General features: G+C 37.2%; 1 protein-coding gene across 3 annotated transcripts in view; it reads right to left on the bottom strand.

Moving 5' to 3' along the window:
• Nucleotides 1–12,728, bottom strand: part of KCNH8 (potassium voltage-gated channel subfamily H member 8) — a 543,344-nt gene extending 530,616 nt beyond the window's left edge. For all 3 annotated transcript variants that reach the window (XM_088463391.1, XM_088463397.1, XM_088463404.1), the window contains exon 1: nt 12,653–12,728. In XM_088463391.1, the coding sequence (XP_088319517.1) occupies nt 12,653–12,728 (76 nt within the window). The remainder of the gene's footprint in view (nt 1–12,652) is intronic.
• Nucleotides 12,729–15,415: the final 2,687 nt, after the last annotated feature.

Below are 15,415 nucleotides of genomic sequence, written 5' to 3'. Positions count from 1 at the left end.
CAGTACTACATAGTCTGGTCTGATTCTGGTACACCCAAAGAATATTGTACTTATATCCGTGAGGATATTATCCTACTGCTTAAAAGTACTCGGGCTTTACCTGATCCTTTCAGACTTCACCGCATGCCCCTTTCACACATACAGTACATGAAAATTCCAGGTTTTTACATGTGAACGCACATCGACCTGGGTTTTTAGTATGTGTGAAAAGTAACAACCCGGGACAAAGACCAGGGTCCATGACCCTGCTCTAAACCAGGGTCGGGCTGAGACCCAGTAATTTGCTGGGTTGATAGACCTGGCAATTTCCCTGATTTTAAGTATGAACTGGCATTTACTGAGCTATGGAGCTGTGGTAACAACTTTATATTTCTTGATTCTTAATTACTATTATCCAGTACCATGAGACTATTCATTATTTTTGTTTTACAGAGGCATTTGTTTTAAGACATGTGTAAGGACTAAGGACCTCATTCAGAGTCGGTCGAAGTGGCCGCACGGTCGTACGCCACCGATGTTCGCTATACTGCGCATGCATAAAGTTCGCAATGCGCGTGCGCAAACTAGCCGCTACGATCAGAAATTTCTCTCTCCTTGAACACAGCCAGGTCGGTAGTTTGAGTGACAGATTGAGGCGTTTGTGGGTGCTAACAGGGGAAGGTGCTTGAAAATGGGGGAGTGGAGATCCGAACGCAGGCGTGCCTAATTATGCAAACGGCGTTTTATGGGAGTGCATACGGTTTATGAGCGCATAATTAACAAAGTAGCGTCATGGCACATGTGACATGGGAGGTTTTTACACTGACATGATCGTAGAGCTTAAGAGAGGGTATGTCAACCTTAAGCTCTACGACCAGTTCCGATGGTTACCCATGGTCTCAATTAATCCTTATATGCCCGGAGATGACGTGCAATGCGTACGAGAAGGGGGCGTATTTTTTTTAATTCCGGCCGCTTCCTCCCCTTGGTCGGCCAGCTACCGATCCGAACTTAGGGACGCAACTTGCGAGGGAATCATTTGCATATCCGGCCCCTTTTCCCTTACGACCGTGCGGCCGCTTCGACCGACTCTGAATGAGGTCCTAAGTTCAAAGGAGTTAGGTGTATTTTATTCAATTCCACTAAAGTTGTTGTATTTTAATAATACATAAACAACTAAAATACTTAAAAGGTTGTAATGAGACATTTCTTACCAAATCTCTATAGATAATAATTACATGATTTAATACTTACATAAAGATCTCAAATTACATTTCTAATGCCCATACAGTATGTGCACAATTGGCTGCCATAACAATAATTTGATGGATTGGAATATAGGCATGAGGTCAAAAAGAAAAGAGAATTTGGTATAAATAAAACAATTGTAAAAGAGCTAATAATAAAATGGTCTATGGTTTGTCAAGTGTGATAATCTTGAGGTAATGACAGAAACAAGCTTATTCTACCAATTTATAATAATAAGTATGGCCCACTTATATTAAAGTAAATAAATGTGAAAAGAAGAATTTTATATTATTTAGAATTCAGATATATAGATCTGAAAAGTTAGTACTTTGGTGAACTATATTATGGAAGCATAATAAAATTAAATAATTAATACAACACTTATTAATTATTACATAGTCACTGCTGTGTTAATGTGCATTAATAACTTCCAGGGCTCCAGCCCCCAAGTCCTGTGAATGTAACTAATGGGATGCTTACACACAGGCTGCCCTTTCCAGCCATTCCATTGCAAGAGTCTTAATTCAGATATATTTACATTATGACATCATTATAGTACATGTCTATTTACTGCTTGATGTCAACTGTTCTCCCCTAATGATGTCTGAATTAGGAATAGAGCAGTTACATATGTACATATATGTAAAATGACCATTAATTATTCAATTGCACAGGGACTTCCCACCCCCTCTGCATCCTTTCACCCTCCACCAGTGTCTGTCATGTAGCTATTCAATATATCGGTGATCGATATGAAAATATTAATGTTATGTTTATATAAATATTTTTTTTTAAATAAAATCATGTTGAGTAAGTTACAAATAGATGTTCTTGACATAATTGAATCATAAAACACTGACAACTTCTGAGCACTTTTTGTAACAAATATTAGCTAGTTAAATGGATAAAACTGGGAAGTGCATGTACATGTACAGTGTTCTGTCTTCTTGGTTTGACAGTTTAAAGAATTATCACTTCTTCTCAAATAATAGGTACAAATCTCTAACATTATTAACAGAAGGGCTTATTTTCATTGTTACTCTAACACTGTGCATTCAGGTCTGTCAAATATAATCCTATTATATTACTTCCACAGTGCTAATATTTGCAGGCTATGCCTGATATACCACATATGAAAATGTGTTATAACAGTTGTAGGCAGAAAAGAGATATTTTTTAATAGATAATCACATCATTATCAGAAGACTTACAAAGAAGGCGGGACAGTTATACAAGATAGGACACAGTCAAGAACATTCATAAAAAAATAGCACTGGCTTAAAGAATTAGCAAACAATGAAAACACTGTTGCATGTTAGGTGTGACACATTTATCATTGAAATTGTTTCATCTCTATGAAGTCTAAATCATTCTAATACATTCCAGTGTAAAGCTGGGGACACACCAGACATATCTGATGATTAATATGTGCATGTACACTTACAAATTGTCCACCTGATGTATTGGATCAGACATCAAAACTGGGTGGGCATCTTAATTTGTCCAACCAGTTGAGCTGTCACTCACCCCGGGGTCCCTGCAACATGTGTTCGGGAGATCGGTAGGTCACCAGTACACACCTGCAGATGCACCAATATATCTGCAGATATATCTGCCATCTGCTGTGCTGCACAACCAATGTGATATGTCTGTGAACGATGTAGTCACAGACATACTGGGGGTACACACTCACTGCGATGCTCGCAATATATCAACCATTCCATTGAACAGCCGATAAATGACCCAGTGTGTTCCCAGCTTTAGGAGCTAGATCAATAATGGCTAGTGGATCAGCTGAGTTTAAAGTTTTAGGCAACTTTGGTACATGAATGAATGGTAATAATTTGATTACCTACTAAATAGCAACATAATCTAATATATAATTGGCAATTGATAGATATGAGAACAACCATTAAATATGCACCATACATTTATCAGAGAGGGTATATGAGTAACGTTACTGTACATTGAGATAGACACAATCACCTAGTAATTCATTCAAGCGCACATATCCAACACATAATAAGTAAAGGCAAAACTAGTATTTGCATGCCTATTGCATTGTACAGGTAATAATCTATTGCCTGTACTCCAAACTCAATCACCAATAACATGATGACATGCCTCTTTTCAAGACTACTAGTAGGTTTCATGACAAAACGTTTTTCTTTATTTTAAATAATATTATGGAAACATTTATTATATGACTGAAATAAAAAAAGCAGAAACAGTGCTGAGGGGTTGGATTATCTCAATTCTAAAATTGAGAATAATTAATAGTTATGCCAATCACACTCATTGCATGTACACGAGTATAGTCGATCTTGAAAAGTTACGTACTCCTAATCCAAAAAAGGTATTTAAAACAGGGAAAAGCAATCAGTAGCACCATAAATTGTAAGCTGTGCCCGGGAAATTAAAATAACTATAGGAAGAGAGAAAAAAAAGATACATGTGTGCTAAAAATGTAATATCATGTAACTGATCATGTACATACCTGCAAATCTCATTAATAATCCATGTACAGTGTATAAAGTACAGAACAACATATACAGGACAATATCAATCTTCTGCATGTCAAATGCTATGGACAACAGATCTGTAGTTCATCAATTAATATTATACTTTTCGACACCAAGGTACTGTAAACTACATTGAAGAATAGAAGTTGGTAGGTGCGCTCTAGTACTCTGTACCAAGAGTTACAAATGGGAGCAGCTTACTGCCTAGGTAACCACTTAACCTATAAATGATATATAGCAAAAAATCAAACATAAAGATGTTCATGCAGTAAGCGCTCAAACCTGCAAAGTCTAATGATCTAGCTAGGTGCATGTGCATATGGTAGGCAAAAAAAAAAAGGAAAACAATCACAAAAAAAACAAAAAAAAAAAAAAAGGAGAACATAGAAGGAATATCCAGAAAGGATTTGATGAGCATAGCGTGTCACTACATTTCAAAACTGAGCATAATAAAGACGCCTCCCTACTGAGGTTTGTAGGAATAAAATTAGTTAAACCAAACTGGAGAGGAGGTGACTACAATAAGAAATTAAGTAGAGAGGAGATCAAGTGGATCATGGACCTTAAAACCTTAGTGCCTGCAGGACTGAATGTGGATTTAGAAATCCAAACTATCATATAAGGGGTACCATTTTAATGTAGGACAAGGAACCAATTTAATGAGCTGCCCCTTACTTTACATTCATAGGGCCACGGCCATTATATATCATCAACCAGCCTTGATTCACTTCATTTCGATTGAATGTGAATAAAACCATTTTGTTAAGTCTCACCATATGGAGTTTTATTCCCCTAGAGGCATTAGGACTATGTAATATAGAATACTACATTAGCTGCCATCTAGAGTGTATTTACACACACTGGAACCACACTGCAGCTCCATCGCCCCTAGGGCGAATATTTGAAAATACCTATATTATACTATTATTTTTATTGGCTAGATACCTGGAGACTTGCCCAGGTTATTTAAGACAAGTACAATGTACTCACTTGGTGAGATCCACATTTTAAAGAAGCGTTATTGTTTTTATTTTTATTTTAGTATATTTATATCGATTTCCATTATTGATTTTCATTAATCCTTTTTGCACTCGCCCATGTGTATATGTCTTGATTTTATTTTATTAAGGGGAGAAAGAAATTCTATTGTATTATGCACCATTCCCTTCCCCCCCTTTTCTTCATACACTGAATCCCATTAGGGATTATGTTCACTTCGCCTAACCTTCTGATTTGCATTGGAGGTGTGGCTCCTGTGCTTTCCTCCAACCGGCATCTGGAGGAGGGCCCCAACCCCTTTAAATACAGACACTATGTTACCAACATATTATCCTTGAAAAAGGGCGCCTTAGCCGGCCGAAACGCGTTGGAGACACCCAGGCAGTAACTACACATCAACCGCCACCCCAGACTGTGTGGAATCCGGGAGATAAGAACAACACGCCGCACTCCTGCTGCCACCAGCCTTCCGGACTGTGCCCAGAGGGACCCTGGATCCAAACGGTGTGAGTAGCCTCGCCCCCCGGTAAGAGATCTCCGCCGTGCACAAACCTGACCTGCGGCCGCTCCACCGGTTTGCCGCCGTGGACTTTACCCTCTGCTGCGGTGACTAGGTGGTGTCGCAGGTTAGCAGGATCAGGTCAGCACCAGACACCGGAGGGCACCGTCGGCCACAGCACAGGTAGCGGGGACTTACATCCCGGCTGCCGTGCTGTCCCTAGACTGTCAGCGCCTGGACCTTAGATCCGGTTTGACGAGGCTCTCCCCGCTGAGTTCTGGGGAACCCTGACCAGAATCTGGTCGGCAGAGAAGCGGGCTGTGTGCGGGTTACGGTTACTGCAGAACCATGGCCAGTGTTGGCACCATCACACCCCTGTTCAAACTTACCGGCCGCCACTCATTGACTGTATTGAAAGAAGATTTAAGTTTGTACAGATCCTGGGATTACATGCGCATCAAAGACTTTCTGGTACATTTCCAGTGACATTGATCCATCCCCCACTGCACCTACTCCGTGACATTTCTAATATCCCCTATGCCCCATTGGTACTCATTTGCACCTATTGTGTGGTATCTCTTTGCTACCACAAAGTTAATTTTCTGTCTTATGCATTTTTGTGTATGCTTATTTGTTAATAGTATTCCCACTTTATTTATGGGATTAAAACATAATTGATTTATGCTTACCTGCTTGCTTGCTACATGTTATAGTTTGTATACTGTGGCATTCAATTTAGACTATACTCCTGCTTACGAGTTGTTAGCCAGAGGGGTTTTTTTTTTTTTTTTGTGATTGTTTTCCTTTTTTTTTTGCCTACCATATGCACATGCACCTAGCTAGATCATTAGACTTTGCAGGTTTGAGCGCTTACTGCATGAACATCTTTATGTTTGATTTTTTACTGTAAACTACATGCCTAGTGAAGAGCAGATATGTGCTATTCTTTATTTATTTTATTTGGTATAGTTTAAAACTATGGGTCTCAATCAAATTCTCTCTAAAATGTGATTTTTTTTCAAGAGCATACATGAGCATATTCAAGAGCATACATGAGAATATTTTTACCTAAAACCTACATGTGTAATTTCATCTTTAGTTTAAGGACTGTAGCAGATTGTATTACATAAATATTGTAATTGAACGTAGCATATGTCTCATCAAAAGGGGCATGTACATAAAGGATGGAAATGCTGCGTCATGAAAGAAGATGTGCTCAATAATGCATGAAGTACCATGGCAACAGCTATAAAATAAGTGTGGCAGGTGTGATTAGGAATTAGACATAAGGTAGGTTAAAAAATTCTCAAGTTTCAAACTACTCATTTCAGCAATACCAATTGCCTGACTCCTGAAGTTCACACAGAACAGCTATCAATTTGGATCAATTTGTACTATGTAGTTTTCCCTTCTCTCTGTTTTGTCAGACTTTCTTCAAGGTACAGTAGAACCAGAGGAAACATAAATGGATAAATGCTCAAACTGAGCAGTAGAAGAATTGAACAGTCTAGTTTTATCAAGCCATCTAACTTTAGAAAATCCATAAGCACATTATTACCCTATAGCTATGTCCTCTGCCACAAGAGTACAGATAATGTGAAGTATGGGAACTCCTATGGGGAATGCAAGCTGTAAATCAATCATTTAATACATGACACAATATTTTTTATTGGTTATGGTGCACAAACTGTGACAAATAACAGTAATAGCAACTAGCAGGCTTTGCAGATCAATGAAAGGACAGTTACTTATTTGCAAAGCAATGATAAAAGTAAATAGTAACATCTGAAATCGCTGGTACAAATATAATTAAAGACAACTACAGTAGCAATTAAACACTAGAAATTAACCACAGAGAAGTGTACATTAAATTCACATTCTTGAACAATTAGAACTATTCTTTTGTTGAACATTATAACCATTCAAATTAAAATGGCTATATAGCCTATAGTTTATAGCCTGAAGAACCATATAATCTTGAATGGAAATAAAAAGAGAGTTATTCTCAATATGTACATCATGCACTAGTTGGCTATGAATCTATCCTTCTAAGTATCCAGTATCCAAGAAAAGAAATACAAATGGGATCCAGCACCAGCTCTGAAAGGCCAACCAACCTGCCACTAAACCAGCACGACTTATTGATGTGTTTTTTTATCCTGGTATTCAACTAAGTGAAAACTGACTCTGAATTTTCAAGAGTTACATCATCCCTGAATCTTATAGGATTAAAATACCTTAATTGGCCTAAATAATAAAAGTCATCCAATCATAGTCAAAAGAGATAGCAATGTCAACAGTGTCATCTTGTTTTGTGTGGTGGAACATATACAATTTTTCCATATGTTGATGTTGTAATGTGAATGGTGCATATAAGCTGAAAAGACTGCCTAAATGTGTGAAGGGAGCAACAGTCCAGTAAGAGCATAGAGTATGCAGGATGGTACTGTAGTATTTAACTTTTGTACAGAGAAGCACTACAGAAGCAGACCAGCCTCTGTCTAGCCCATTTTCCTAGACAGTTGGTAGATGTTTATACAACAGGCCAATCACAGTAAGCTAATTTTATAAGGCAACAACACAATTGATATTTCAAAATGTTAAGCTATAAAATTGGTACCGTCATTTTATATGGATAAATGTAGTTAAAACACAATACACAGCATAAAGTGTATTGTTTGCAGCACTCGCTACAGACCTATAACCCATCATATTATATATGGGGATTACGCAGAACTCAAAACTGTGTATGTATGTAGAATATCTTTTTGTTGGTCAAAACCACCCCCTCCCCCCAATGGCACCCATAGCATCAGCAGAGACAGGACAGACCACCAGGAGATGAGATGAATACTGTTGTGCTGGCAATAAGGTAATAATGGTGTGGAGGGGCAGGGGTGACTGTGATATGCTATGTCCATAATACTGGTTTGTATTACTTTAAAGAGCTATGTTTTAATGAAATCTCTCTCTCTCTCTCTCTCTCTATATATATATATACTGTATATATGTACTGTGTATACTTGCACTCAGCCCTCAATTGTCAACATGCAGGGTGCTTCCACAAAAATCCACATTGACAGCTGTCCATATGGATTAATTTAAAGGCAATTAAATAGCGGGCACTCTCCAAGCAAAACACCGACTTGGCTTTATAATCTGTGTTTAGCACAAATTATAAAGCCAAGTAAGTGTTTTGTTTGGAGAGTGCCCGCTATTTAATTGCCTATATATAAATATATATATATATATATATGTTTATATTTATATAATTTCACAGATGACAATATTGGTATTATTTGTCTATACATATATGTGGTATTGGAGAGGATGTATACAGAATTAGACGTAATGCAAATTTGCATGGACAGCATGAAAAGGAAATACTTGCTCACTGGTGTAGAGTAATCTGATTGATACATGAGTTCATGTGAATTTTCTCCCTTGTAGACTTTATTCTTGCATCAATGGATGACTGAAATGCCTATTCCAGTTAGGCATAACCTCCTTATTATTATGCCTTGATACTTTTTCATATTTAAATATTGTATTTTGCTCTGCTTGGTAGCTGCATTTCATATCTGGGCCACTTGAGTAATAAGCATATGCCATGTTCAAATATAGTATTGTCCATTCAGTTGCGAACATTTATTTTTATATTGACATTCTTATAAAAGGAAATGTAACATGTTGGCATTACTTTGTTTGATAATAACAGCATACATAGTTATAAGCTATTCTCAGTACATTTTTATCATATTTTTCAGTAATTTTTAAACCAGTTTCCATTTATTTTCGCTATTATTCCATGTATCACCGCACAATGTATGCATTAGGAAAGCCCTAAATAACTATTTTGCCAGAATATTAGAATTGCATTACATGGAAATTAAACTTAGAATGATAAATACCTTGGAAGTGCAGACAGTTTGCTTTTCAGAAAGACCTTGATATTATTGGTTGCATCATTGATTGTCATAGAGCATTGTAACAATTATGAATGGATTACTGTAACATAATACATACATACTCTAATTGATACACTTTACTGTTACTACTATTTGCATTCTATACTGAATATATTGTACAAGTATCAAGAAGTAAAATGGTTTATGTCAATCTAGCTACAGTACTTAAAAATAAAAGGAACTGATTATGATGTTAATGATGATTTACATAAGTGCTGTAAACTGAGACACATACTTATCTCTCTTGCAATGTTGGACTGCATTATACATACCTTTTTAATGTTAGGCTATATCTGCATACATTTTATGAATAAGTACACAGCATAAAAAAATAATGTGTGCACTACCGGGTATTCTCTGTTATTGCTGTGCCTGCTAAATAGTAAGAAATGACTATAAGAGAAAGTGCTGTAGTTATCCCTGTGCAAAATAGTTCATTTTTATGTTATTGTTTATTATTGTAATATTAAGCACCTGCCTGGCACTAACATACTGTATGAGATGAGAAGTAGCTAGGAGTGTGTTACCCAACCAGGTCGCATCTCATGCGTTAGTGCTGCATCTCCAGATTCCCCTTGTGTAATGGAGGAAATCCGTTTTACACATGTGCCGATCGGATTTCCTTCTCCTCAGGCCCCCTGGAAGTAATGCGGCTGTCTGTGACCGCCGACATCACTACCAATATCGTGCCCCAGAATGCCATGTGAATGGTAAAGGTAAAAGTGAGGGGATAGGAACATAGTTTCCCTCTGAGCACTGTTAAGCTTAGCTCTGCGAACTGATGATCAGTTCCCCCTGCACCATGCTCTGCAAGAAGGAGGTGAAGAGGCCGGGCTATATAGTGACAGAGGGGCATTGGGGGTGGAGCTTAATTGGGAACCAATTGTTCCTGGGGGTGAGGGTGGGGTCTCTTCCACAGGGACATATTACCATTAGGGGGTGGGGGTTAATATTGAAGGGAATTTTGTTACACTGGGGGCTATTTTTGATGGCGGGTGGGAAATTAATTTCAATGGGGGTCTATAAATAAAATATTTCAATATATTTTTTAAAATACTCTTTAAACTTAATTAAATAGAAAAGAAACACAACAAATTCTGTGCAGTTCTGGCGAAAAAAAAAAATCAGTTAAGTGGTTAAAATAGGTCTAAGCAGATAATGTGTTATTTGTATATATTGCTCAGAATATGGAATACAGTGTTATTTCATCATTAGTTCCTTATTACAAGTTTTTTTCATGAAAAATGTATATAAAAATATTATTTTGTTAATAAATGAAACTATTCTAAGTAAATATATGCTGTACAAAATATGATTTAAGAAAGGAGTTAAGTCTTAAGTGCAGCATATTTGTAGATGAAATCTGGATTCCCTTTCTGCATGGTTGGTCAGAATTATAATTAATTCTCCTTTGGATTAGAGATTCAGTACTGGATTAGTCTATCATTGATGACAGCATACTGCATCCTTCCAATGTGATATGCTTAAATTAAAAGAGTGCATTAACTTCAGTCATCTGTGTATGATCTAGTTCACAATGAGTAATCTAGCAAAAACAAGTAAAATAAAAACAACAACTGTTAACAGCAGTTTTACTTTGTGCAGCAAAATAGATGGTTAAGTCTGAGAGTTCAAACCCATTAGCCATAATCTACTGTATAAAAAATAACACATTCAAAATCTATTTACAAGATCAAATATGTTTACATAGGAGACATATTGGGTGCTACCATTGCAATTTCTTGCAATTTGACTAACTGGTCAATATGGTGGTATAATGTTTTTTTTACCATATCTTCACCTAATATAACATACCATGAACAGTTACTGAACAGTACTCATGAATTCACCATTGCCTATATGGATTGTATTACTTTATGCTTTATCAAGTCTCCTCAAAGCATACTTCTGAACTAATTGCTAGTTAGTCTGAATCCTGGACAATTATATTTTTCTAATAGCAACCATGTTTGGGTATTTATATTTTCTTTTTTCAAAACATTGGTCTTGAGATTATCTTTATTAAATATGTTTACCCTTCAATCTGCTTTACAGAATCGTTAAGCTTATTCCTAGAGAACTAGGGATTTATTTACATGGAATGAATGTACATCCTCACCAATATACAATATTACCATGGTAAATAGCATTTTTGTTCTAATTTACATATGCATACAGTTTTCAATAGATCCCCTACCTGAAAATTCTATGACTTTTCGCTATGCAGTCTATTGTTAAATTATTCTCAGAGAAGGCTATTAGTACATAATTGTGAGCTAGAAGAGAGGCAAAGGGAGTTACAGTGAGGCTATTCCATGAACAGAGAAAGCCACATACAGCAGATTAATTCTTCAAATAAAAAAAAAACTTTTTATAGTTTTATGAATACAGAGGGGGAGGGTTCTTTGAATTATTATCACTAAGCTTCAACATTGTATACTAATATAATGTATACTGATAAGTAGAACACCGACAATATAAAACAAAAATATGTAACAATTATAATGGTGAATGCAATTTTAACATTTACTCTAAATGACATCTGATTGTTTATTAATATATATATATACCTATTAACAAGTTCTCTCTAGGTAACAATTGTAATGGGGAACACAATTTTAACATTTACCCTAAATGACATCTGACTGTTTAGTAATATATTTGCATATTAACAAGTTATCTCTCTCTCTCTCTCTCTCTCTCTCTCTCTCTCTCTCTCTCTCTCTCTCCCCCCCCCCCAATCTGTCTAACTTTATTCCACAGTAATACTAATACCAAGTTATTACACTTGAACTGTCTGTGCCCAATGCAATAATAAAAAGCTAGTTACTTGTCCAACTCATACTTATACTTTCCTTCAATGGGTTAACCTTACTCTTGCTCACATAAAAAAAACTTCTTCGAACAAGCAAGCTGTAAAAAAAAACACAGCATAATGGTCAATTTATATACTGGTTCTACTCCCTGAGCACTGATAGAATATGGCCAGAAATTAGCATACTAGTCCAAAAAAGTCATATTTTTCTCTGAAAATAACAAGACAAAAGATATAGACCATATAGCAGAGGCTTCAGCACAGACATGCCTGGAGAATCACATAAGGTGAACTTGACAGAGCTGTCCACGGTTCTGAAATGCACAGACTTTATCTTCTATAACGACTTGAACATAAATATTTAGCTGTGACTAGCACACATCACACACAATTACATAAAACAAACAGAGCAGTAAGTGATCAGTAACATACAGGTAAAACACACGAAAGAAGGTATTGTAATCTATAGAATAAGAACTACAGCGGAATACTATTAACCATGCTCTACTTACTGAATAAAAATAATCTATATGAAAGCATAAGAAACACTAAAATCATAATTTATCTGACTATTGTCAGCTCACTGGAGACAGAAATGCGCTGAAACAAAGTGAGGACTTACGTGTTCCGTCGAATCTAGTCGCTATAGTATCTAAGAAGGTGTTCTGAGGTGCTAGTAATCCTTTCATAACAGGCATTTTTCCAGCCCGGTGTGTAATTCTCCATCAAAGTTTATAAACAAGGATGTTTTGGAAGAAAGAGCAGTGGGGGGAGGGATGGAGTGAGCAAGAGGAGGTGGTTGGTAAGAGGTGCTAGTGGTGAAAAGAGGAGGGGTGCGTTCACTGGTGACTCCTGATTATTCCTGGGAGCGCCCAGTCCACCAGAAGTCTTTGCTTTATCCTGAATATGCTGCAGCACAGCACAGCTGTGACCTTCCCCAGCCAGCTCTCCAAACCCAAAGAATGGATTAATGTAATCTCCGCAAAATGCCTCTGTATATGTATTACCCAAACCAAAGTTACCAAGCTGTAGTTCCCTTAATAGAACGAAAATAACAAAACAAAAAAACACAGAAAAGCCAAAGCCAGTTAACCCCCTTTGCTAACAACAGTAGGAGTGAAATAATCAATACTAGGTGTCAGTCTGGCTCTTTTCAAGCTTTCAGCAAACCCTTTCCTGATTGTTCCTTCTGTACTGTGCGCTTACATTGCACCATGGTATTCCACATAACCGTAACCTTCCAAAGAGCTAAATATAGAACCATGCAAAAGAATGGGAAGATTCCTGCAAGCACTGACTTTAGCCTGCAACACAAAAGCAGCAGCAGCAGGGCTGATAGAGAAAGTGAGGCTGGCCAGGAGAGCAGCTGGGACGTATGATAGCAGAACATGCAGTAATTTCTCTATTACATTTAGCCATTTCTCGTGCATTTTCTATAAGCTCTAGACAATGCCTAGCAGACCTCCAAAGGAAACAGGCGGATCTTTTGTGCCTATCTTCAGTGAGTTATCTAGGGCAACTTTACAAACGCTACCGCCACTTCCTCACTTAATTATTTCGAATAAGCTTTAGAAACATCCCATTAGCTACACCTTTGTTACATACAATGTAAATGATCGTTAGGGAGTATACTGTATGGAGTCTTTTTTAATAGGGGAACAAATTAACATACTAATTAAGTGCTGTAAAACTCATGACACACGTTTAATGTTTAATAATCACAATAGAAAACAAATTACTTTCATCAAATAATGTTCTATTTATTTCTAATGATTAACTTTAATTCTCAGTGAGTATTGTGTCATACTGTATGTATCAAGTTCTTTTTATACATGCTTTTGCATAAATAATTTGGTTTCAGCATAGTTTAATGTGAAATATATTTATTCAGTTGTGAAAGACATTAGGAATTGCAGAAATGTAAGTATATAATATAATTCAAAGCAAATGATAACCTTATATTGCAATATAAATGTAATACATCTATTATAAGGTTTGGGTACCTAATCCCGGAGGTCAGAATACCGACAACGGTATCCAGACAGTCAGAATCCCAACAGAATTAAGTAACTATCCTAAACCCCTAACCCTCCCCCTAAGCATAAACCACCTTTCCCGCAGCCTAACCCTAACCTTCCCCTCCCACAGCCTAGCCCTAACCACCCGCAGGCTAACCCTAACCCCCCACCCCGCAGCCTAAACCTAACCTTCCCCTCCCACAGCCTAACCCTAACCCCCCAGCAGCCTAACCCTAACCCCCCGCTGCCTAACCCTAAACCTCCCCCTAGTGCCTAACTCTAACACCTAACCCTAATACTTACAGTCTCGATGTCACCGGTGGGGATTCTGGAGCTGGGATGCCAACTACATCAATATTATAGGGCTCTACTCAGCAAGAAAATTTTGTTAATCATGCGGAAGCTATCATTTCTGCATGATTTATGTATCCCAGCTATTATGTAGGAAAAACTTAGCAGAGAAGATGACGCAGTTATCTCCGTTAATGCCCAACTTCTACAACATCGCACTGTAGAGAGCAAGCTCTGTAATATATATATATATATATATATATATATTTATATAGCTAGCATATATTTTTATGTACACTAGGGTTTTTTTGCGTTTGTCTATATTAAAATCATACTGCTACCTCCCCACACGTTCCTCCTTGGAAACTCCACCTGGGACACGGAGGAGTGTGTGGGAGAGGGATGAATATGAATTCAAGGCTGACAAGTGCTGGGAAGGGCTATATATATATATAGTGTACATAGAAATATATACACTATATAAAATAAATGCTGTGAGGGGATGGGGCATGTGGAGCGCAGGACATTCTTATCGGACAACCGAAAAGACTCTTTGGGAAGACTTCGCAAGTACAGCGCGTTAATGCAACTGCTGTCCCTGAGAAGTGAAAACTTTGGAGAAAACTAATATAATCGCTTTGATGTTGGCTGAAAAAATATTCCTGCCAAAATCCACATTATTGCTGAATAGACCCCATAGTGTATACTGTATACACATACATACAAACCAAATATCTGGACTTCAGTTTTGAAATTTCATGGTCTCAAGGGATAATCAACCACACAACCAAGTTGATGCAAGTGTTAAACAAGATATAGTTATATAGTTATACTTGAAATTTTAACTTATTAGTTATAATAAGTGTGGCTCCCACTTAATCTTCCTTCAGGATGACAGAGTATAGTGTGTTGTCTCTTACTAGACAACAGCAATTTAAGAGGTCACAGTGTTATGAGAGGGAAGGAAACAATTACACCCAAAGGACCAGCAATGGAGATCACTTGGTAAAAATAGCAACACCCTTTATCAGCAGTTGAGAAGCCCTTCTCTTTTTTTAGGAAGCTGTCTGATTTAT

Source organism: Taudactylus pleione, unplaced genomic scaffold (genome assembly GCF_031769625.1).
Source record: "Taudactylus pleione unplaced genomic scaffold, aTauple2 ptg000053l, whole genome shotgun sequence".
NCBI classification, from domain to species: domain Eukaryota; kingdom Metazoa; phylum Chordata; class Amphibia; order Anura; family Myobatrachidae; genus Taudactylus; species Taudactylus pleione.
The sequence above is the reverse complement of the archived record's forward strand: the minus strand, read 5'-3'. Positions and strand labels throughout refer to the sequence as shown.